Source organism: Lagenorhynchus albirostris, chromosome 11 (genome assembly GCF_949774975.1).
Source record: "Lagenorhynchus albirostris chromosome 11, mLagAlb1.1, whole genome shotgun sequence".
NCBI classification, from domain to species: domain Eukaryota; kingdom Metazoa; phylum Chordata; class Mammalia; order Artiodactyla; family Delphinidae; genus Lagenorhynchus; species Lagenorhynchus albirostris.
Genome location: NC_083105.1, coordinates 97,938,002 through 97,960,533, shown reverse-complemented (window position 1 = coordinate 97,960,533; position 22,532 = coordinate 97,938,002). Strand labels below are relative to the sequence as shown.

Genomic DNA, 22,532 nt, shown 5'->3' with positions numbered 1-22,532 from the left:
AGTCATTCCAGCTCTCCACTTACTTGAACTCCTTCTCTGACTTGCCTCGCAGATCTCTCACAAGCCACTGGGTGGTAAAAGCGTCCTGAGGTGGCATCCCATACCGCATAATCGCATTGAGAAAGGCTTTTCGCTGACGAGCATTAAAGCCAAGAACCTGGGGGGAGAAGGAACCTAGGTGAGAGAAGGAGTAGACCTTACTCCACCAAAGACCCGACAGCAGCACTCACCCAACCTTCCCTAGAACGCAACGGTACTTACTTCAATATTCCCACCAACACGGGCCAACAGAGGAGGCAATGGCTTATCTTTATCATTCCGCAGGCCCTTGCGACTGGGCCTGCGGGGAGCTGCGAGAAGAAAAGGATGCGTGAGCGACACCGATAGGGATATTAGACAAGGCAATATTTTAAAAATCCAGCAGAAAGGCATAGCCCTCACCTTCTGAACGTTCATCAAAGTCTTCATCACCTTCCTCTGAGGCCACTGAATAATCGGACTGGTTGTCGGACTGGTCGTCCTGCCAATCTGGAGGGAGAGAGGGCAGATGAGCGGGGCCCACTGCTCTAGTGGAACGGCCCATGGGTTGGGGGCGGGGCCGGCCACACACACCTCGGTCCTCCTGGGAGCCATCATTGTAGTTGACCTGTTTACGGATTCTTTTTCCTTTGCCCAGATTGCGGGCCAGATCTTCTTGCTGCTGCTCATAATGGTGCCGCAGCAATTTCTCCCAGTAGTCAGGATCCACACTTTCTTCCTGTTTTATGATTTCCCGTTCTACCTCCTCTTCCTCCTGGGACAGAGGGAGGGCCAGGACTCAGGGGTGCTGAAGTTGGCACCACCAGCTACCCCTGGTCCTCATAGTCCCCATTCTGCTATAGCTCCTTCTCATGACTGGACTCTGAAATACTTGGTGAGCCTGCTTGGACCTAAGAGCTTAAAAGAAATTTAATTGACAAGACATGGTTGGTTCCTCGTGGTTGTTTAGATTAGCAGTCAAAATAACTAAAGAAAAATATAGGATGGAGCTGTTATCACAAGAGAAGAATGAAGAGACAGTATGTTTTCTTTTAACTCCTTTTGCTGATGCATGTACAGTTGCGAGACAGTAAAATGGAGACAAGTGAGGTCGCAGCCTTAGCAAGGCAGAACGGAGAGGCTTCTGCAACACTGCAGAAGATGCTCCCAGGAGAGGAAGTAGAAGGGCCGTAAGCCCTTTCTGTTCTGCATAAGCTTCATAAAAGTTTACCAACCGTGAAAAAAAATTATATATATCCTCTTATATCCCAATAATGTTTATGCTCCTTTGAAAGTCTTACCTTTTTTTCAGATCGTTCAGGACCACTAATTCCAAATCCCTTACATTAGAATTAAGCTGCTGCTAACAGCATAATACTAGAAACAACCTAAACATCCATCATTATGGAACTTGAATAAATTATGGGGGGTGAAAAGGGTGAAGAGAGTCAAAAGGTATAAACTTCCAGTTATAAAATAAATAAGTCATGGTGACTTTATGTATAGCATAGTAACTATAGTTAATACCATACTGCATATCTGAAAGTTGCTAAAAGAGCAGCCCTCAAAAGTTCTCATAGGAAAAAAAATGTATAACTATGTATGGTGACAGATGTTAACTAAACTTATCAAGGTGACCATTTCACAAAATATACAAATATCAAATCATTATGTTGTACACCTGAAACTAATATAATGGCATATGTCAATTATATCTCAATTTTTTAAAGTAAATAAATTATGGTACTTCCAAACAAGGACATATTATGCAGCGAATAAAGGGGTGCGGAGGGGGGAAAGCTCTTTGGGTACTGACTTGGACAAAATCTTCCAAGATTTATTAGGAGGATAAAAATAAGGTACAGAATGTCATGTATAAGAAACTACTTTCCTTATGCAGCAAAACGGATGCAAGTAGAGATTATCATACTAAGTGAAGTAAGAAAGAGAAAGACAAATATCATATGATATCACTTATATGTGGAATCTAAAATAGGACACAAATGAATCTATGTAACAGAAACAGAATCACGGACAGAGAGAGAAACAGAATCACGGATGTAGAGAACAGACTGGTGGTTGCCAAGGGGGAGGGGGTTGGGGGAGGGATGGAGTGGGAGGCTGGGGTTAGCAGATGTAAGCTTTTATATAGAGAATGGATAAACAACAGGTCCTACTGTATAGCACAGGGAACTGCCATAGTGGAAAAGAGTATATATAAAATAAGAGAATATATATATATGTATAACTGAGTCACTTTGCTGTACAGCAGAAATTAACACAACATTGTAAATCAAATATACTTCAATTAAAAAAAACTACTTTCCTTAAAAGGAAGAGGAAAAAAGGCATTCATATGTATATACATGTATATGTATATATACATATATATGTAATTTGTGTGCACATAAAATAATTTATAAAATAAATATCACTTATCCCCAGGGAGGGAGCTAGGTAGCCAAAGGACTGGAGTGGGAAAGAGATACTTCTGTAGCTTTTGAATTTTGAACTAGGTGAATTACAGTTGACCCTTGAACAACACAGGTTTGAACTGCATGAATCCATTTATATGCAGATATTTCTCAATAGTAAATACTACGGTATTACATGGTCCATGGTCAGTTGAATCTGCAGATGTGGAGGAACCAAAGATATGGAGGGCTACACCATCTATTCAAAAAATAAAGTTTAATGGGACCTAATGAAACTTAAAAGCTTTTGCAAAGCAAAGGAAACTACAAACAAGATGAAAAGACAGCCCTCAGAATGGGAGAAAATATTTGCAAACGAATCAATCGACAAAGGATTAATTTCCAAAACATATAAACAGCTCATGCAGCTCAATATTAAAAAACCAACAACCCAATCCAAAAATGGGCAGAAGACCTAAATAGACATTTCTCCAAAGAAGACATACAGATGGCCAAGGGGCACATGAAAAGCTGCTCAACATCACTAATTATTAGAGAAATGCAAATCAAAACTACAGTGAGGTATCACCTCACACTTGTTAGAATGGGCATCATCAGAAAATCTACAAACAACAAATAAATGCTGGAGAGGGTGTGGAGAAAAGGGAACCCTCCTGCACTGTTGGTGGGTATGTAAATTGATACAGCCGCTATGGAGAACAGTATGGAGATTCCTTAGAAAACTAAAAATAGAACTACCATATGACCCAGCAATCCCAGTCCTGGGCATATACCCAGAGAAAACCATAATTCAAAAAGACACATGCACCCCAATGTTCACTGCAGCACTGTTTACAATAACCAGGACATGGAAGCAACCTAAAATGCCCATTGACAGAGGAATGGATAAAGAAGATGTGGTACATACATACAATGGAATATTACTCAGCCACAAAAAGGAACGAAACTGGATCATTTGTAGAGACGTGGATAGATCTAGAGACTGTCATACAGAGTGAAGTTCAGTCAGAAAGAGAAAAACAAATATTGTATATTAACGCATATATGTGGAACCTAGAAAAATGGTACAGATGAACCGGTTTGCAGGGCAGAAATAGAGACACAGATGTAGAGAACAAACGTATGGACACCAAGCGGGGAAAGCGGTGGGGGGTGGGGGCATGAATACGGCGATTGGGACTGACATGTATACACTGATGTGTATAAAATAGATAACTAATAAGAACCTGCTGTATAAAAGTTAAATAAAATAAAATTCAAAAAAAATAAAATAAAATAACATTTAAAAATATTATAAAGTAGGGGCTTCCCAGGTGGCGCAGTGGTTGAGAGTCCGCCTGCCGATGCAGGGGACACGGGTTCGTGCCCCGGTCCGGGAAGATCCCACATGCCGCGGAGCGGCTGGGCCCGTGAGCCATGGCCGCTGAGCCTGCGCTCCGCAACGGGCGAGGCCACAACAGTGAGAGGCCGCGTACCGCCAAAAAAAAAAAAAAAAAAATTATAAAGTAAATAGCAGCCTCAGCCACTAATGAGAGGGCTGTCTGTATACCTGTGTAGTCATCAGGAGAGGTCATCAGTGGGAGGGAGAGTACCACCCCTCCCTTACAACCACCCAGCACGTTCTGCCCCAGTCAGTCACTCCCATATGCGGTCACCACCCTGACAGAAGGGCAGTTTTGGCTGAATACTACTGGTCTGTAGACCTGTCAGACTTTTCAGCCACAGTTACACCCAACTGAAGTTAGTAGAATCACTTTCAAGAACAAAGATAATACGTATCAGAAAAATAAAAAAAAGGAAAAGAAAAATACAACAAGGGGGATGGTTCTGAATTGGAAGGATGAGAAAAGATGGCAAGGACCAGCAGAAACTGATGCCAATTCGAAGAACCCTGACCTGGGCGGCTAAGAGAGGACCAGAGAAGCGAAAGCAATTGTTTTTTCATTTTATACCCTAGATATCATTAGGAGGAAAAACTTCATTACAGAGGCCAAGCATTTATAACTGAGTATGTTTTGTTTTCTACTAAAAAAAAGACCAAGAATACACAAGAAAACAAAAAGGGAAAACAATTCTAAAGTTTTAAAAAGCACAAGGGATATGCTAAGTATGTATCATATCTCCTACCTTTTCTCCGGAGAGACTTGAGATAGCAATCCAAAATTTATTTATAGGGCTAATAAAATACATAAGAGAAAATAAGATGAGATTCTGATAAAGAAGAGCTAATACAGGGCTTCCCTGGTGGCGCAGTGGTTAAGAATCCACCTGCCAATGCAGGGGACACGGGTTCAAGCCCTGGTCTGGGAAGATCCCACATGCTGCGGAGCAACTAAGCCCGTGCGCCACAACTACTGAGCCTGCGCTCGCTCTAGAGCCCTCGAGCCACAACTGCTGAAGCCCGCACGCCTAGAGCCCATGCTCCGCAACAAGAGAAGCCACCGCAATGAGATGCCCGTGCACCGCAACGAAGAGTAGCCCCTGCTGGCTGCAACTAGAGAAAGCCTGCACGCAGCAAGACCCAACGCAGCCAAAAATAAAAGTTATTAGAAAAAAAAAAAAGAAGAGCTAATACAAGTGTTTTGAGTGTGAAAAGTGGCCGGACAGCCACGTCAAAGATGAGAATGTGATTTGCTCATATGTTACAGAATTTTTCTTCAAAGGAAGAGGTGTATCAATTCAGCAATGTACTAATTTGCCTACAGACGGTTTCCTCTCATCTCAAATACCATCGTGGTCTCAACTCCAATTTCTGGACCAATCACCAAGCACAGCATTGCTTTGGACTCATACTCACCCCCATTTCTTCTTCTCGCACCACATACTGGGCCACTTTGAATGAGCTCAAATATTCATTCATGCCCTGCAATTCCGTATCTTCTGTCTCATCCTGGTTCCGGTCCAGCAGTCGTTCAATGGCCTTATCATCATAGTGGATAACACTGCTGTCTTCTCCCTCTTTGTTGTCTCCTCCTATAAAGAATCAGGGGTCCATACCCCCAGTTAACTTCAGCAGCTGCAGTGGAAAAAGCAAGTCCCACAGGACCCTAGGTCTGAGTCTCAGGACCCTAGGTATCAAAGATACCCTTTAGAGAAGCCAAGCCCCACACCAAAACAAGCTCCTGCCTAGCTCACCTCCATCTGTGGCTTCGTCCTTGAATAGCTCCTCAGTGCCAAACTTGAGGATGTCATCAAGCTCCTGTTTGGACATGGATCCAGTCTTGGAGCCCAGCCCAGGCCGAACAACTAGATGCGTCAGCATCATCTTCTTCTTTGCCACCTGCGTGATGCGCTCTTCTACTGACGCACGGGTCACAAACCGATAGATCATCACCTTCTTATTCTGCCCAATACGGTGAGCTCTGCTAAAGGCCTGGAGTTGTGCACAAAACGGAGGCAAAAACTGAAGTAATCATATTTCCTTACTCCTACTCTTGCCCTGACTTCCACATAATAAGTTAAATCCAGCATAAGGCAGGAGCTGCAGCTTGCCCTCACACAAAACTTCCCTTTGCACCCCTACCCCAAGATACCACCCTCTATCATGTTACCCAAAATAGGACCACAGCTAACCCAGACTCTCTGGCTTACAATAAGGTAAAAGACATTTGAAAACAATCTATTGTTTCCCCATGAAACAACTAATCCCAGATGGTGGAGCCCTCACAGAGAACACTATGCATTTCCAAAAAGTCACTGTAGACCAAGGCTGCTACCTCTGCTCACCTGGATGTCATTATGGGGGTTCCAGTCAGAGTCATAGATAATAACTGTGTCAGCAGTGGCCAGATTGATTCCAAGGCCCCCAGCTCGAGTGGAAAGCAAGAAGCAGAACTGCTGAGCACCTGGTGCTAAGAGAGGAACCAAAAACACCATTAGAGGTGTCTCTGGAATTCCAGTTAATAAATGTTTAAGGAATATCAGAACTATAAAACCTCATTAGGAGATGCAAACTATTGTATGTAGAATGGATGAACAACAAGGTCCTACTGCATAGCACGGGGAGCTGTATTCAGTATCCTGTGATAAACCATAATGGAAAAGAACATGAAAAAGAATGTATATTTTAAAAAGAACATATATATATGCATAACTGATCACTTTGCTGTACAGCAGAAATTAACACAACATTGTAAACCAACTATATTTGAATTAAAATACCCACCTCATTAGGCAAACACAAAACTAATAATATTAATAAGTAATACTCATAAGCAAGGTCCACCAATGGATACTGAAATCAGTGTGAAGGTTTAAGGAGAAACAGGATGTCACCACAGTCTAAAGTATCTCCCTCAAGATATTTATTAATCACAATGCAAAAAAAAAGAGTAACTTTACATGGGAGGAATTCAACAGACACCACCTTAACCAAGTGATCAAGGTTAACACCAGCAATGGAACATTATCAACATCATGTCCTCCCTGGGAATGATGCACTGAAAAGGACACAGCATCGCTTCTCTGGGATTCCTGTCCAAAATGTCTAGTGTCAATCTCAGCATGAGAAAATATCAAAGCAGAGACGTTCTAGGGCGTCCCTGGTGGCACAGTGGTTGAGAGTCCGCCTGCCGATGCAGGGGACACGGGTCTGTGCCCTGGTCCGGGAAGATCCCACATGCCGCGGAGCGGCTGGGCCCGTGAGCCATGGCCGCTGAGCCTGCGCGTCCAGAGCCTGTGCTCCGCAACAGGAGAGGCCACAACAGTGAGAGGCCCGCGTACCGCCAAAAAAAACAAAAAACAGAGACGTTCTACAAAAGAGCTAACCAGTCGTCATCAAAGGTATCAACGTTGTGAAAGGAAAGGAAAGAATGAAGAACTGGAAGAGAAACAACTACGCTCAACGTGGGATCTGGGACTGGATCCTGTCACAGGAACAGTGGTGACATTCAATTCAAGTCTACAGTTTAGGTAGTAGTATGACACCAGTGTTAATTCCCTGGGTTTGATCATTGTACTGAGGTTATATAAGTCATTATTAAGAAATGCTGGGTGAAGTGTATACACCAACTCTCTGTATTATTTTCTGAACTTTAAGTTCACAATTATTTCGAATTAAAAAGTAAAAAAAAAGAAGAGGAGGTGGTAGTGGCTACTGAGACAAGCCTGCCACTAACTTGCTATCTGGGTTTGGTAAGTCCTGGTCCCTCCTGGGCCTCAAGATGCAATGCGGAGGGTTAAATAAAGTGTCCTTCTTTTTAGCAGAAAGAACAAAGACTCCAAAGGGAATAAACAATCTCCTAGCAATAATCCAAACATCCTTCCAATCAAGACATTCAACAGTACTCTTCCACGTCAATTGACAAAAGACCCTAAACCTCTACGCAGAAAAGCAGATGCTCAAGAAGAACAAGTGATCGGTCCAGAGCCGTGAGTGAGGATGCCAGGACCGAAGCCACTCCTTCCCTCTCACCATTGAAGCGGTCAATGGCCTCCTGACGCATGTTCCCAGTGATTCCACCATCAATACGTTCATATTTATAACCTTCGTGTTCCAAGAAATCCTCTAGCAGGTCCAGCATCTTGGTCATCTGGAAAATGAGCATACTTTAATTATGGGATTAATCAGATGACAATTCCTCCCCTACGTCACTGAGCTGTCCACTGCTACCCACAAAAGCTCCCACACAATACCTGGGAGAAGATGAGTACACGGTGCCCACCCTCCTTAAGGTTCTTGAGCATCTTCTGAAGCAGCAATAACTTCCCAGATGCTCTGATTAGGGCACTGCCATCATACATGCCATTAGGCATCTTAGGGGCTTCCTGAGGAAATAAGCAAAAAAGAAAAAAATATGGAAAGAAACCCCAAATGGAGCAGTTCCCGCCCAGGGAGGGACAAGAGGTGGCACAACGTACCATGGCAGCCACGGGGAAAAGATACGGGTGGTTGCAGCACTTTTTAAGATCCATCACGACGTTTAGCAAAGAGACCTGGTTGCCGCCACCTCGAGCATTGAGCGCTTCAAAGTTTCGAGTGAGGATGTACTTGTAGTATTTCCTATGTGGGCAAGACAGCAAGGTAAGCCATGCTCAAGAGCCTTTGTGTGACTCATAATGCAGTCCCAGGGTCTGGGATCTTCTTTCCAACATATCTCCCTTTGGGACCGAGGAAACCTAAGAAGCGCCGCCACCATCATTTTAAACAAGGTAAGGGTTAAAACTCAGTAAGAGCTCGGCCGCAGCACCGTAAAGCAGTTACACTCCAGTAAAGATGTCAAAAAAAGAAAACAAAGAACTCTGGGCCCCAGCAACCTGGCAACAGGTTTCTTTAGCCCTCGCTGGCTCCTGTCACCACACGCCTTGCGGCAGAGTATGGAGAAGGAAACACTGTGCAGACTGGCAGGTGTCTAAGTGTGTCTGCAAAACGGAGCCAGTGCTTCTGTCCCTCCAGACTCACTTCTGCATAGGGCTCAACTCCACACGCACAATCAGTTCTGTCTTGGAAGGCATGTTCTTGAACACGTCAGCTTTGAGCCGCCGCAACATGTGAGGCCCCAGCATGTCGTGCAGCTTTTTAATCTGGTCCTCCTTGGCAATGTCAGCGAACTCCTCCAAGAAGCCTTCCAAGTTGCTTCAGAAAGAGAAAGGAAAAGGTTGTTGGAGGGGGAAGGAAGAAAGGAAAGTGACATAAGAAACAGGCAAAAGGAAGAACTGGAAGAACGCGGAGCCGACTGTGGATAAGCACACACTCACTGGAACCTCTCAGGGGTGAGGAAGTTGAGCAGGTGAAACAACTCTTCCAGGTTGTTCTGTAATGGAGTCCCTGTCAGCAACAGCTTGTGCTGGAGCGAGTAACCGTTTAAGACCCGGAAGAACTGGTGAGGCAGGAGAGAAGTGGAATTCAGTAAGAAGAGGGCTCCAGCACATGTCCACAGACTTCTGCTTTGCCGCCCAGCAGTTACGCCCCCATCCCCACCTTTTTTTTTCCTTTATCTTCTTTCCCGTTACTAACTCTTTTTTCTTTTTTTTTTGGCCACACTGTGCGGCATGTGGGATGGGATCCCAGTTCCCTGACCAGGGACTGAACCCGTGCCCCTTGTAATGGAAGCGTGGACTCTTAACCACTGGACCGCCAGGGAAGCCCTCCATCTTACTTTCAAGGCCTGGCCTCCAAGGGTCATCTATCACGAGTGAGGAAGGAAGGCAGAGAGCCCTTCTCCCTTTCCTGTCCTCCTAGGTCTCCCCTTAATGAGTAGGCAGTACTAGAACACTAAAACTGGAGGCCATACCTCCCGCCCCCCCTCACCTTAGACTGATTGTTCTTGAGCCGATGGGCTTCATCCACGATGAGGCAGGCCCAGTCAATAGAGCCCAAGATGGCCATGTCAATGGTGATCAACTCATAGGACGTCAGCAGCACGTGGAATTTCACAGATGCCTCTTTCTGCACAAGAAGGCAACCTGGTCACTCCTGTCCAACTCTGCCGGTACAGGCCAAGCCAAGGGACTCCGGGGGGTTTCCCTCCTCCCGGCTATTATCCTTTCGCCTCACCCCGGGGACCGGGGCACGAGGGGCCCAGAGCGAGAACTCCCCTCTCCGAGGGTGGGTCTCCCTCCCGCTGAGGTACCTTCATGCGGGAAGCCTTCTTGCCGCCACGAATGGCATTGTCCTCAAAGGAGAACTCATTCTCTCGGATGATGGCACGGCTGTCTTTGTCACCCACGTAGGTCACCACATACATATCTGGAGCCCACATTTCAAACTCCCGCTCCCAGTTGATGATGGTAGAAAGAGGGGCGCTCACTAGGAAGGGGCCTTTGGAATGACCCTTTGAGGAAGAAGAGGAGACGGAGAGTAAGGACTGAGGGTCCCACAGGCAACCCGAGCGCCCACCCTGCCCCTGCCCCTGCCCCGGAGTGGGCGGAGGACGGGCGTGTGCATGGCCGCTCCTCTCCCTCCCTTCTCCATGTACCAACACGCCTGCCTGCCCTGCAGGGAGCTTACACCGCACCCCTGCCGCTCGATGTCTCTCCACACTACTTCTACCCACAGTTCTGCTTGTCTCAGCGCATATCCGTCCCCCAGGACCGAGGCTACAGGCACCCACCACTAATCCCACCCACAGCTCCATTCCCTCCAGTCTGTCTCTGTGTACTTGCATCTATCTTACTGTCACTCAACACTGTTCTCCAGGGCCAGAGACCAATTTTTTTTCTTCCTTTTTCTGTCTCCTCAGAGTGTAAGAGAAGACCACGAACACAAAATACCCACACAAAAAACTAACAGCCCCAGCTCTCCTACCTCCTTGTAGAGGGAGTAGAGGAAGACTGCGGTCTGAACGGTCTTCCCAAGGCCCATCTCGTCAGCCAGGATGGTGTCGGTGCCTTGAGCCCAGGAGAAGCGCAACCAGTTCAAACCCTCCATCTGATAGGGGTGCAAGGTTCCACCTGTAGCGTCCAGGTACTCTGGCTGTCGCTCATATTTCACTGTTGGCTGAAGGACGAAATAAAGAAGTCAAGAGCTGGCCAGGAATTCCCTTCCTTCCGTAAGACGGCAGCTGCCCCTCCTGACACACTCTCACTAGATCCTACTCGAGGGGCCACAAAAAATGGTGGGAAAAAGGTGCTTAATGGTTACTGTAACTTTGTGTTTTATTTAGGATCCTCCAGGAAGCAAGGCAAGACGCAGATCTTGGTCCTACAGACATCCAAGAAAGACACATCATAGTCTGCTTGGCAGTACAGTAAATTCTACTGGTCAGGAACCATGAGGTAAATGATCCTATGCCCCCTCTAGATTTATCTGTTTAACCTTAACCAGACTCACCTTATATTACACAAAACCCCGGAAGAATTGAGCCATGAATTAAGGGTCAGAAGACCCAGGTTCCAAAATAAGTTTCACAAAAGCTCGGTTATGTGACCCCTCCATACATAACACCTCCTCAGTCATATAAACACTAACATCTATGTTTTTAGTTTTCTGATGAGGAAGAGAGAAAATAAAGTAATCCTAGTATCTTTCCCCTGACTTACAGAGATGTGGAGAATTAGGGAAGCAGTCTGTGTGAAGCAACTTAGCTACAGTGATCACTTGAGATCATGCCTTCAGACTGGAGCACACAACATACATCGTCCTACCCGACAAACCGCCCTCCCTCTCCTGATGACTCACGTCAACCGTTGGGGTTTCAGGGGGCCTTTCCAACTTCCTCAGCTTCACCTTCTTGAGCTTTTTGCCTGGTCGTCCTTCCTCACCCCTCATCAACTCCCTAAGGAAGACAGATACATCAACAGCTGCCTGGAGTCCTTCTCAATGAGCAGCAGCTCTACTCATCAAAGTCCCTCACCTGTGATTCCAATAGCTCTGCTTGAACAGGTCGTAGTCCTGTATCTCCACATCCTCACTCTCCCAGGAGGCCTGATCATAGGGCAAGTCCCGCCACTTGATCAAGTAGTGGACATGGCCCTTCTTGTCCACGCTACAAAGTCAAGGCGAGAAAACCCTCAGAGCCAGAAGGCCACCCTGCTCTGCTCCCCTCAAAAACCAGACCTCTAAGGAGGCCAGACACCACACGTATTCAGAAGCAAATACATCTGGTCCACCAGTCTTTGCACCAAAAATGATCTCGTATCTACAGTCTATAGCTCAAGTACCAGGATTCAGTCAGTTCATAACATACTGAGTGTCTCATCCAACTGTAACTTACTGGTGACATCCACTTTCTTAATTAAGCCCCCGCGGATACGCTGCCCACCTCCAGGATGCCCACGATGCCCACCTCCAGGATGCCCACGATGCCCACCTCCAGGATGCCCACGACACGCCGCCCGGCCCAGGCCCCCGGTACCTGTGGTTGAGAATCCGGTGGATCATCATCCACTCGGGTTTGATCCCGTAGCGATAGAAGCGTTCCTCCATCTCTGCAAACTTGGGGTCCTTGTTCTTCCGCTTTCGGCTCTTCTCTTCATCGCCACCGAAGTCCCCGGAGGGCGGCTCATCCATGTCATTCTTCCGCTGATAGTTCCGGAACATCACCTGACAGTGCAGCTCCAACTGCAAGAGCAGGGAGAGAAGGAAGTCCCCAAGGAGCTATGTCCACTCCTACCCACAAGGCTGCTTTCTCTCACTACCCTCTTCATCGCAGCCCCACATCTACTCTATCCCAGGTTTACCTGCAGTTCAGACACCCAGGAGCAGTGCCAATACGACATGCCTTGCCATTTCACAAAGAACTGCCGCTCCGGCCGCCCCTCCAAGGGCTTGGGGGATGGAGTATTGGGATCAGCATCTGGGGGCCGAGGCACTGGTGTGGGAGATGGTGGCTGACCCCACTTCCAGATTAGGATCTTCTGAACTTTGCCCTTAAGAGCTGGACACTAAGAGGAAAAGAGATGATCCAACACCGAATCATTACCACGGCATAGCCCACAGGCAGCTTCAACCTCATCAGAGCATTATTAAAACCTCGTTTCAAGTAAGACCTAATCCCAGGACCCTAATCCCAGGAGAGAAGAACAGAATTCCCTCTCTGTTTCTGGACTTCGTCCAGGATTTGTGAGACATTATCACTCCTATCTGCCTAACAGAGCCAGTAGCTAGACTTCAACAATAACCCAGAACAAGTAGGCACAGAAAAGTCACAGACCTGGGGCTCAGAATTCCTCTCTTAAGCAATCTAACAGCATTCAGTGGCCCTATTATATTACCAAGCTACCAAGACCTCGAGGCTGGGTGTCAAGACAGGAAAGGATATTCTGGGCTAAAAGAACACGGCTCCATCCCACTTCGGAGAGCTGGCAAAGCATCAACTCTGTTCAAAGTTAGTCCTACGGTTTCCCAGAACAAAGGTATCCCGTGACTCTACGAGGAAGGAAGATCCATGCCTCAGGGCTGAAAGGCCTATAGCCCTCCAGTGACCTCTCCTGCACCTCAGCCTCACGACACCTACACGCAAGAGGGGTAAACCCTGCTGCTGGACCACCGGCCGGGGCCAGGCACCCACCGTACAGCGGGGACAGAGCCACTCTCCGTTGGGGATCTCTGGAAGGGGCGGGTTCAGGCAGTGGATGTGGTAGGAGGAAGGACAGGCATCGCAGCACAGCAGCTCCCCCCCATCCTTGCAGACCCGACAGAACTCCATGTGGTGGTCATCCTCCTCTTCAGGGTCTCCCCCCACCTCTTCCAGGATCTCCTCACCCTCCGAATTGTCCTCTTTAGCCTCCCACTGGATGCCTTCCTTCTCCTGCAGTCGAGGACCACAGAGTCAGATTACTACCACCCCCACCCCCACCCCCACCCCACCCCCATCTGAACCGCGCCCATCATTCCTCTGAAAGCTTCCCAAAGCCCGTAGCCAGCAACGCCACCACTCCTACCCCCACCCAGGCCCCGAAGAGTTTCCTCATCCCACCCTTCCGCTCAAGGGTCCCGAAGGGCCACGACGGCCCGGCACTCACGCAGTGTGGGCAGCTCCACTTGCCCTCGGGAGCCTTCTCCATATCCGGATCCAGGCAGACCATGTGGTAAGCTCGGGGGCAGGTGTCGCACAGGATGATCTCCCCGCCTTGCTGGCACACCTCACAGTAGTCCTGGTGGTCTGTCTCATAACCATCCACAGCAGTCACCTCCTCCTCGCCTAGGCAAGGAAGAGGGAGAGCCCAGTTATTAGAAAAAACCTACCTCCCCCACCCCGCTAAACCAGCCCCTATCTCCTTAGGGACATGCTTCCCCAATCATTCCCCCCTCACTCCATTACATACTGATACAGAAGAGAAACACACCTTTCTTTTTCTTTTTCGTGGTCCGGAGTTTCTTGCGGCTGCGGCTACTGCGGCTGGTAGAACCATCAGAAACAGAGTAGCTATTGATACTGGCATCATCGAAGTCAGACTCCACATCTAGGTCGTCATCCTCACTCTGGCAGGATGAGAAGGTTAGAGGTTCAGGCCAAGGGGAAGGAGACAGTGATGGAGAAGGGATCACCCTTTTACTAGGGGTGCTGGAATCCCAGCAAGGAAGCCTAACCACCTCTTCTATGGCCAACTCCCCACATGCTCATGCACCTACTGAACCCTGAATCCTGACCTAAGACCACATCCTCCCCGTTAGCTAAGGCACCCTCGCCAGGGGACAGGCTGGGCTCTCACCGAGGATCTCTTACGCTTAGAACCGAAACCTCCCAGCTTGATTTTCAGGGGAGCTACTTTCTTGGGCTTAGGCTTCTTGGCGTCAGGGACACGAGGGCTGCCCTTGGGCTTCCTCCGAGCATTGGGACCTAAATCAGGAGAAAGCAGGTAAGATCATACAATCCAAATACACACCACAGAGCAGAACATGGGAAAGATATTAGGTTGGCCAAAAAGTTCCCTCGGTTTTTAAGTAAACATAAAAGACACATTTTTCATTTTCACCAAGAACTTTATTGAACAGTGTATTCACCGTTTTGTTCCACTACCCTCTGCCATTTTTCAGGCAACTTCATAATTCCATCTTCCCAAAACTTTTTATCTTTTTGAGCAAAGAACTGTTCCAGGTGCCTTTCACAGTCTTCCAGGGAATCGAAATTTTTTCCATTAAAAGAATCTTGTAAAGACTGAAACAGATGGAAATCCGAAGGTGCAACGTCTGGTGAATATGGCGGAGGAATCAGAACCTCCCAGCCAAGCTGTAACAGTTTTTGCCTGGTCATCAAAGAAACATGCAGTCTTGCAATAGCCTGATGGAAGATGATGCATTTTCTGTTGACTAATTCCGGACGCTTTTCATCGAGTGCTGCTTTCAGCTGGTCTAACTGGGAGCAGTAGTTGTTGGAATTAATCATCTGGTTTTCTAGAAAGAGCTCATAATAGGGGACTCCCTTCCAATCCCACCATATACACAGCATCACCTTCTTTGGATGGAGACCGGCCCTTGGCATAGCTGGTGGTGGTTCACTTCATTTGCCCCACCATCTCTTCCGTTCCACATTATTGTACAGCATCCACTTTTCACCACCTGTCACAATTTGTCTTAAAAATGCAACATTTTCCTTACATTTAAGTAGAGAGCGGCATGCGGAAATACGGTCGAGAAGATTTTTTTCACTCAACTTATGTGGAACCCAAACATCAAAGCGATTAATGTAACCAAGCTGGTGCAAATGATTTTGAGCGCTTGATCTGGAGATTTTGAGTATGTCGGCTACCTCTCACGTGGCATAATGTTGACTGTTCTCAGTTAAGGTCTCGATTTGATCGCTATCAACTTTAACTGGTCTACCCGACCGTGGAGCATCGTCCAGCAAGAAGTCTCCAGCACGGAACTTCGCAAACCACTTTTGACAGGTTCGATCAGTCACAGCACCTTCTTCATACACTGCACAAATCTTTTTTTGCGTTCCAGTTGCCTTTTTACCTTTCTTGAAATAATAAAGCATAATACGTCGAAAACGTTGCTTTTTTTCTTCCATCTTCAATATTAAAATGGCTACACAAAAATTCACCAATTTTGATAAGTTTTTGTTTAAATGCACGCTGACATGACAGCTGTCACAATACAACCTAACGAAATTGTTTCAAATGAAGTTAAAGACAACTACTAAGTGCTACTACAGCCATCTTATGGAAAAAACAGAATGAACTTTTTGGCCAACCCAATAAAATATTCCCCACCTAAAATATTTCTACGTGGCCAGCTTCCCCAGTTTCCCTCCTAATCCACGGTTCATTCCCACCTCCTAGCTTCCATCTTTGGGCTGACAGAATAGCGCATCCGCGCTTCCTCCAGCTTCGACATCCCAAGCCCGCACTAGTCCCCACTCCCACTGAGCCCCATGTCACCTTTGCCCTCCTTGGTCTTGGCCTTGCGGATAGGCACCTCCACAGGGGGCGGAGGAGGTGCCACTTCAGTGGCCGTCACCATGCTCTCCACCACGGCCACTGCCGCAGCTGCCGCTGCTGCCACAGAAGCCCCAGAACTGCCTTTGAAGGGGTTGTTGGTGCTGAACTCCCGCCACTTCGCACCCAAAACCATCATCATCTTGGAGACAGCGATCTTGGGGTTTTTGGCAGCAATGAGGGGTCTGGGGGAAAAATGGCAGGAACAGAAAAGAGAAAAAGTTTAAAAATAAAGGAGGCGAGGGAGGCGAGAAGAGATTACAGAAGCGCTCTCCATCTCCTGCCCCCAAGACGCTCCTGTTTACCGGACAAACTGGCTGAAGGCCTTGTAGTTGGTGAGAGTGCGATAATCCTCCTCTGAGAACACGTGGTCAATGTCTTCCATGCCCCAGTCTTCCAGGAGCTGAGCAGATGATTTAGGCTCCTGCAGAGAGAGCAAAGTCAAAGCCTGACTCCTAGTGCCCACCCTCGCTAAGGGAGTTTGAGTTGCCACTAAGGCTGGCAAGTCCAGGGTAAGAGGGCTAAGAAGAAATCATCAGAAACAGGTGGAGAGAAAACATTCTAAGGGGCAGCAGAGTGTCTGGAAAACAAAGGACAGAAGTACAGAGAAGAGGATGGAGGTCCAGGCACCTTTGAATCATCGTCTTCGTCATCCTCCTCCTCTTCCTCTTTCCGCTTGGACTTACTCTTCTTTTCTTTCTTAGGTCCGAGCTTCTTCTTCTTCTTCTTGCCAGGGGTATAGTCGCTGCCCTCACTGTCTGAGCGCAGAGCCACCTCTTCGTCCTCCTCCACAAACTCCGGCCCCTCCCCAGAGCTGTCCCCCAGCTGCCGGCATAAGAGCATACGCTGGAGCAGGGAAGGGGGAGAGGGAGACACACACACACATGCTACACACATGCTGACCTCAGGACGGCCCTGAGGCTCGCGCCCAGGACCTGGCCCACCACCCCAGGGCAAGAAACGCAGGCCCCAGCCCTCCACAGAGCACCTCCCACTCCCTCCTGCCGCCCATAACATCCAGTCACCCACTCACCTCCTTTTTTTGGCGCTTGCTCTTAGGGATTTTAGGGTCCCGAGGTTTCTTAGGCTTTTTCTTTTTCTTGAGCTTTGGAGTCTCTGCTTCTGACAAATCCTCTTCCGGGTCCTCTTCGTTTTCTACATATGTTTTGGCAAAGAAAGGGAGGCAGGGAAAAGATCAATAGCAGAAGGTTAGAGCCCAATCCAGAGGCTTTAGACTTTATTCCCCCACCTTCTGTCCCAGATTCCACTGAAGAGAACTGCTATACACGCCACAGAAGGAAGCTGATACTCAGGACAAAAACAGACAAAGAGAGAGCTGTATATGCCTGAAATAGGCCTGCCGGGCCAGACCAGGCCCACCTCGGGCAGCTGTCCAGACCCCTGCCTCCTCTCCCTCATCCCTAACACGAGTCCTCTATGTGTTCACCAGCGCAGCTGAGTCAAGCTGCGTACAGTTAACCAAGTAAGAGAAACGTGCCTAGTCCTCCTATAACCAGCCACCAAGCATTCCACAAGCCGGGAAACAAGAATGAGCGGTCCTACGCAGAAGGTAAAAACTAAAGAATATACCCTCAGCACATTCCCAGAACAGTACCTGCTCGAGGGTCCCAGAAACCACACCCTTCACTAACCCCTTTGGCTCATCACTGCGCAAAACAACCAGAACCTCCAAGCCCCAGGCTCCGGCGCCAGCCCAGGATCACGCCCACTCCCAAAGCTGATTTCCTTTCCCCATCTCCAGCTCTACTGCTCCTCCCCAGCTTCTCCTGGGTCAGTAGCCTCTTCTCCCCAGGGGCCCAAATCAGCCCAGCTGTCACCATCCCCCCCCTTCCTCCCCCCATCTGGCTCCACCTCCTCCCCGGCTGGGAGCACACACAAAGCCTGGGGTAATACTGAGAGCTCCTGGGCAGGCCTAGGTGGGAAGGGGCACAGAGGGGGAGGAGAAGGCCAGGAGGCAGCTTCCTTTGTAACAGACATTCACACCAGCGCACCGGCTCCCTCCTCCTCCCCCTCCTGCTTCCCAAGCCACCACCCCCCAAGGTGGGAGGAGTGGAGAAGGGAGTGGAGAGAAGGAGGGAATGCCTCACCCACTGAGGAGAGGGAAAATGGCTCCTGACCACAGAAGCCAACCCAGGGCACCCAGCTGCCAACAGAGGACAGACAGGAAGTGGCAGGGGAGGGAGTGCGGTTGAGAGAGGTAGCCGGGGAAAGACTACCCTCTCACAGAAGACTTCCCAAATTACTACCTGGCCCCAGGTCCAAATGCCACCTCTTCAAACACCTACTGTGGGATGACACTGTTCTCAAGAGGCCATTCTAATAATGTCTTAGGCAAGGAAACCCAAGACACCTTGAAGGGTTACACCATGTGAGGGGCTGACTTACTCCCTCGTTATGCCTTCAATCATCGGAGCTTAGATTTAACAAGAGTTCAGTGGAGCTGTGGGCAGAGCACACAACCTTCCTTCTGACACCCAAAAGATTTACCTTGAGGAATGGGAGCCCACAAGACGCCTCTGAAACTCAGTTTCCTCATCACCTCTACCAGAGTGCAGACCACAGATCCTAAACCACCACTAACAGATTAGAGGTAGCCACCTATCCAACAGAGAAAAAGGAGCAGCACCTAGAGAGTGGTGGACAACAGAATGCTTCCTTTTCTCCTACACATGCTCTCTGCTCCTGACCCCCAGAACTGGCCCGAAAATGCCTCTGACTCCGCCCTTCCTGTGCGAGGCAGATACTAGGGAACAGGCGGCACTGGGCTGGACAAAGCACCATCAGCCTCCCCCTTTCCCTCTCAGCCCAGGATCAGGCCAGGCACAAGACAGCCCCTCCCATTCCCTTGGGAATGGGACACCAGCCTGGATCTCACCAGAAAGAATCATTTTCTTAAGGGCTTCTCCCCAGCAATCCCTGTGGTGCCCCCCTTCCCAATCAGCCATGCCTCCATAAAAGCTGGAAGTAGAGACAAGGACAAACTCGCGGAGGCAAAAGGGACACCCTTCCATCCACCTAAGACCCTCAAACTTCTCAGGCAGATGTGCTGACACAGCAAGCGGCAAACTGGCTGAGACATAGAGAACGATTTGGGAAAGGGGCAGGAATGGGGTGGGGCAAGTGGAAAAACTGGGTCACGCTACAGCTTGGGGCAGAGTTCACCCTGGGAGCCCACAGGCTCCCAGTCAACACAGGGGCAGCCCCAGACCAAGGGGCCAACAGGAAGCCAAGATGTGGAACCAACACTGGCTGGATGGCACTGCTACTTCTCATGCCCCGCACAGAAAGGATGGGACTGCCTCACCACTAGCACCACCCTACCCCACCTTGGGCAATAGCACAGAAATCTACCACCTTGCCCTACACGGTGATGAGGCTCAAGCCTAAGATTCTCATCCCAACAGCTGAAGGTTCAGTAAGAAGACTGACCCTCTCCTAAGTGGCCTCAGGTTGAAGTGAAGACTTCCAACTTAGGAAGTGCCAAATGTGGAAACACCTCTCCCAGACCACCTCAGCGTGCAGCTGGAGCTAAGCAAAGAGAAGGCAAGAGTGAAAGATGCTTGATGGGAAACAAAAACAGGACCAGCAGGCTCCAGAATTAAAATAAAAATACAAACAAGGAAGATGAAGAAATGGCATGTAAAAAAAACTAAACTAAAAGAAGATCAAGGAAACAAGCAGGTGACTTAGCTAAGCGCTCTGAAGAACGAAGGACAGAGGAGAGAGACATCCACTCAGAAACATGACATCCATCATCAGTTGAGGATAGACAAGAGCCATGCCAATCATACAGGCTGGTTATAACCACTGGGGTTCGGCCAGTCCAAAGAGCCACCCCAAAACACAGACAGCACAACCCCCAACACACCGACACAAACACTTCACACCACCAGCCCAAACCCCAGGCTACCTGCACAGGGCAGAAGCCTCCTGGGAAAAAAGCCAGGATTAAGTCCACTTGCCAGGGGAAGAGGGGTGCCCAGGGTGTCACCTTCCTTCTTTTTGCTCCTCCTAGTATATCCTGCAGGCTATGACATCCTACCCCTAGCCTCACTCAACATTCCAGCAATCTGCCTGACTAAAAGCGCTCTAGATCCCAGCTGAGGAGCGCAATTCAAACTTCACACGGTTGAAACTGCACAGAAAGCCGGTAACTGATCAGAAGCTAAAAATAATCAGAGAGTAACCCGCACTCCCTCTTTCCTTTCCACAGCAGCAGCTACAGGATCCTACTAGCAGAGATGCCCGGCTGGTCTCCTCCAACCGCAATCCTCAACCCCGCCGCCGCCGCCGCCGCGCAGCCTCCAGGGGTCCCAGCTACCTGCATTCCTCCTAGGACCCACGCCAGGCAAAGCCTGCCAGCCCGGAGAGCTCCCTCAACCGGGATCTGCACAGCATTCCCGAAGACAGTGCAGCAAGCTTGCATCGCGGTCCGCGGAGCCCAGAAGGCACATGGCTTCCAGCCCCCTCGCACAACAGCTCCGCAGAAGGGAACCACTCCCTTCGGATGCCCTCCACCTCCGACTGCACAGAGAAAGCCCAGAAACTCAACCCTGCCGCACCAGAGTCGCCAGGGAGGGCCCAGATGGCTCCTTCCTGCCCGGGGCCCTTGGGGAAGCTGTTACCTGGGTGGGGAGGGGGCAAGCTGTTGTTCAAAAGTGCATCCATATCCTCCTCCTCGCTGCCCGCTGAGCAGGGGGACGGGGAGCCCAGGCCCGACGCCATCCCCTTCCGCTCCCGGCCAGGGAATTGGCCCAGCTGCTCCTGCCTGCGGCCTGGGGCCCTCGACACTGGCCCGAGTCACTGTGCGGGGGAGGGGGGAGAGAAAGAGAACAGTGACGCGCACGGCCCCCTCCCCCACCCCGCCGCGCTTTCCGCCCACCCCCGGCCGCCCCACAGCCACCCGAGCAGGGCACCCGAACCACTCAGGCTGAACTTTAGTTCCACGCTCCCGGGGGCAGCCCGGAAGCCGGCTCCCCGGCTGGAGCCCCCCAGACGAGAGGGAGCGGCGCCCCCGAGGGCAGGCCGGTGCCGGCGTGGGGAGGGGAGAAGCCGCTGGACGGAGCCGGGCGTGACGGGGGAAGGGGTCCGAGTGGCCGCGGCGCGGGGGGGGCCGGGGGAGGCGGCCGGCGGCGAGGCGCTCAGGGACACAAGGTCACTGGGGGGTGGGGGGGCGCCTCCCTGCGCCTGGGGAGGGGCCAGTCCCCAGACAGGGTAGCTCTCCAAAGGCTGTCCTCTGGGACAACTCGGGTTCTCCGGAGGAGCCGCGGGGACGAGGGGGCGTGGAGGCTCGGCGCTCCAGGGGGCTGGAGGCAGGGGCGTGGGGGGCCGGAGCTCCCACCGGGCAGGGGGCCGGGCCACGTGTCCCGGGGGGCAAGTGAGCAAAGGGCGAGGGGGGCGCCGGGCATTGTGGGAGGCCAAGCCCGAGGTGGGGAGTCGCGGGGAGCGAGACTCGGGCCGAACGAGGGCGGGGGCTGGGCACCCTGCAGGAAAGGGAGAGGCAGGGTCGGCTCCCCGGGCAGAGGGCGGTCCGCTGGTCCGGGGACGCCCGAGGGGCGGCTGGATGGAGGGAGGACCCTCGGGGCTGGTCGGGCTGAGAGGGGTTGTCTCTCTGGGAACCCCGCGTTCTCCTCACCCCAGAGCCGCCGCAGGTCGCGCTGGGTCCGGCCCGGTGTCACTCCCGCTCCGGCTCCTCCTCGCCGCGGCCGAAGGGGGGAAAATGGCTCCGGCTCCAGCTTCGCCTCTTAAAGGGCCCGAAACACCGGCCGGGAAATCCCACCGCACAGGCCCCGCCCCCCCACGGACAGCCCATAATAACCTCAACCAACTCCAACCCCCCCTCCACTACCGCCACCCTCCTCCCTAGGTCTCCCGGGCAACCCCCGCCCCCTCGTCGCTCCGGCAACCATTGACCACGCCCCCTCGAGCGCGCGCGCGCGTGTCACCCGGGCAACCAACCACCCCCTGGCCATCCCATAATACACACGGACACCACCACCACCACCACCACCACCACCACCACCACCACCACCACCCCCACGCACACACACTCCATACACATATATGCCAGGGCTGTTGACATCTCATGGTATTGCCGACCTTTTGCAACTAACCCTTTACACCCCCAGACATCCCATAATAGCCATCCTTTGCCAACTTCTTCACTCTTGGCCCTAATGCTAACATCCCATAATAATTCGTCACCTCTCCCTCCCCATGGCCATCCCATAATAAGCA

The 22,532-nt window shown here is 50.3% G+C and overlaps 1 protein-coding gene across 7 annotated transcripts in view; it reads right to left on the bottom strand.

Annotated features, from left to right (window-relative positions):
• The window catches only part of CHD4 (chromodomain helicase DNA binding protein 4), a 29,940-nt gene extending 7,895 nt beyond the window's left edge, over nucleotides 1-22,045 (bottom strand). For 3 of the 7 annotated variants that reach the window (XR_009543627.1, XM_060167112.1, XM_060167116.1), the window contains exons 1-29: nucleotides 21,931-22,045; nucleotides 20,921-21,098; nucleotides 17,308-17,429; nucleotides 16,905-17,120; nucleotides 16,580-16,698; nucleotides 16,218-16,459; nucleotides 14,547-14,674; nucleotides 14,181-14,316; nucleotides 13,857-14,035; nucleotides 13,403-13,642; nucleotides 12,573-12,776; nucleotides 12,248-12,453; nucleotides 11,747-11,878; nucleotides 11,572-11,668; nucleotides 10,699-10,890; nucleotides 10,025-10,225; nucleotides 9,703-9,840; nucleotides 9,150-9,271; nucleotides 8,854-9,027; nucleotides 8,313-8,454; nucleotides 8,088-8,219; nucleotides 7,867-7,984; nucleotides 6,180-6,304; nucleotides 5,589-5,826; nucleotides 5,251-5,426; nucleotides 613-793; nucleotides 442-528; nucleotides 262-350; nucleotides 24-157 (exon numbers count right to left, since the gene is read on the bottom strand). Coding sequence is in view for 6 of the 7 variants with exons in the window: in XM_060167112.1 (XP_060023095.1) it covers nucleotides 24-157; nucleotides 262-350; nucleotides 442-528; nucleotides 613-793; nucleotides 5,251-5,426; nucleotides 5,589-5,826; nucleotides 6,180-6,304; nucleotides 7,867-7,984; nucleotides 8,088-8,219; nucleotides 8,313-8,454; nucleotides 8,854-9,027; nucleotides 9,150-9,271; nucleotides 9,703-9,840; nucleotides 10,025-10,225; nucleotides 10,699-10,890; nucleotides 11,572-11,668; nucleotides 11,747-11,878; nucleotides 12,248-12,453; nucleotides 12,573-12,776; nucleotides 13,403-13,642; nucleotides 13,857-14,035; nucleotides 14,181-14,316; nucleotides 14,547-14,674; nucleotides 16,218-16,459; nucleotides 16,580-16,698; nucleotides 16,905-17,120; nucleotides 17,308-17,429; nucleotides 20,921-21,020 (4,370 nt within the window). In the remaining variant the exon portion in view is untranslated. Of the gene's footprint in view, nucleotides 1-23; nucleotides 158-261; nucleotides 351-441; nucleotides 794-5,250; nucleotides 5,427-5,588; nucleotides 5,827-6,179; nucleotides 6,305-7,866; nucleotides 7,985-8,087; nucleotides 8,220-8,312; nucleotides 8,455-8,853; nucleotides 9,028-9,149; nucleotides 9,272-9,702; nucleotides 9,841-10,024; nucleotides 10,226-10,698; nucleotides 10,891-11,571; nucleotides 11,669-11,746; nucleotides 11,879-12,247; nucleotides 12,454-12,572; nucleotides 12,777-13,402; nucleotides 13,643-13,856; nucleotides 14,036-14,180; nucleotides 14,317-14,546; nucleotides 14,675-16,217; nucleotides 16,460-16,579; nucleotides 16,699-16,904; nucleotides 17,121-17,307; nucleotides 17,430-20,920; nucleotides 21,099-21,930 lie in introns of all 7 variants that reach the window. The other 4 variants (XM_060167113.1, XM_060167115.1, XM_060167114.1 and 1 more) reach the window with 4 other exon arrangements.
• Nucleotides 22,046-22,532: the final 487 nt, after the last annotated feature.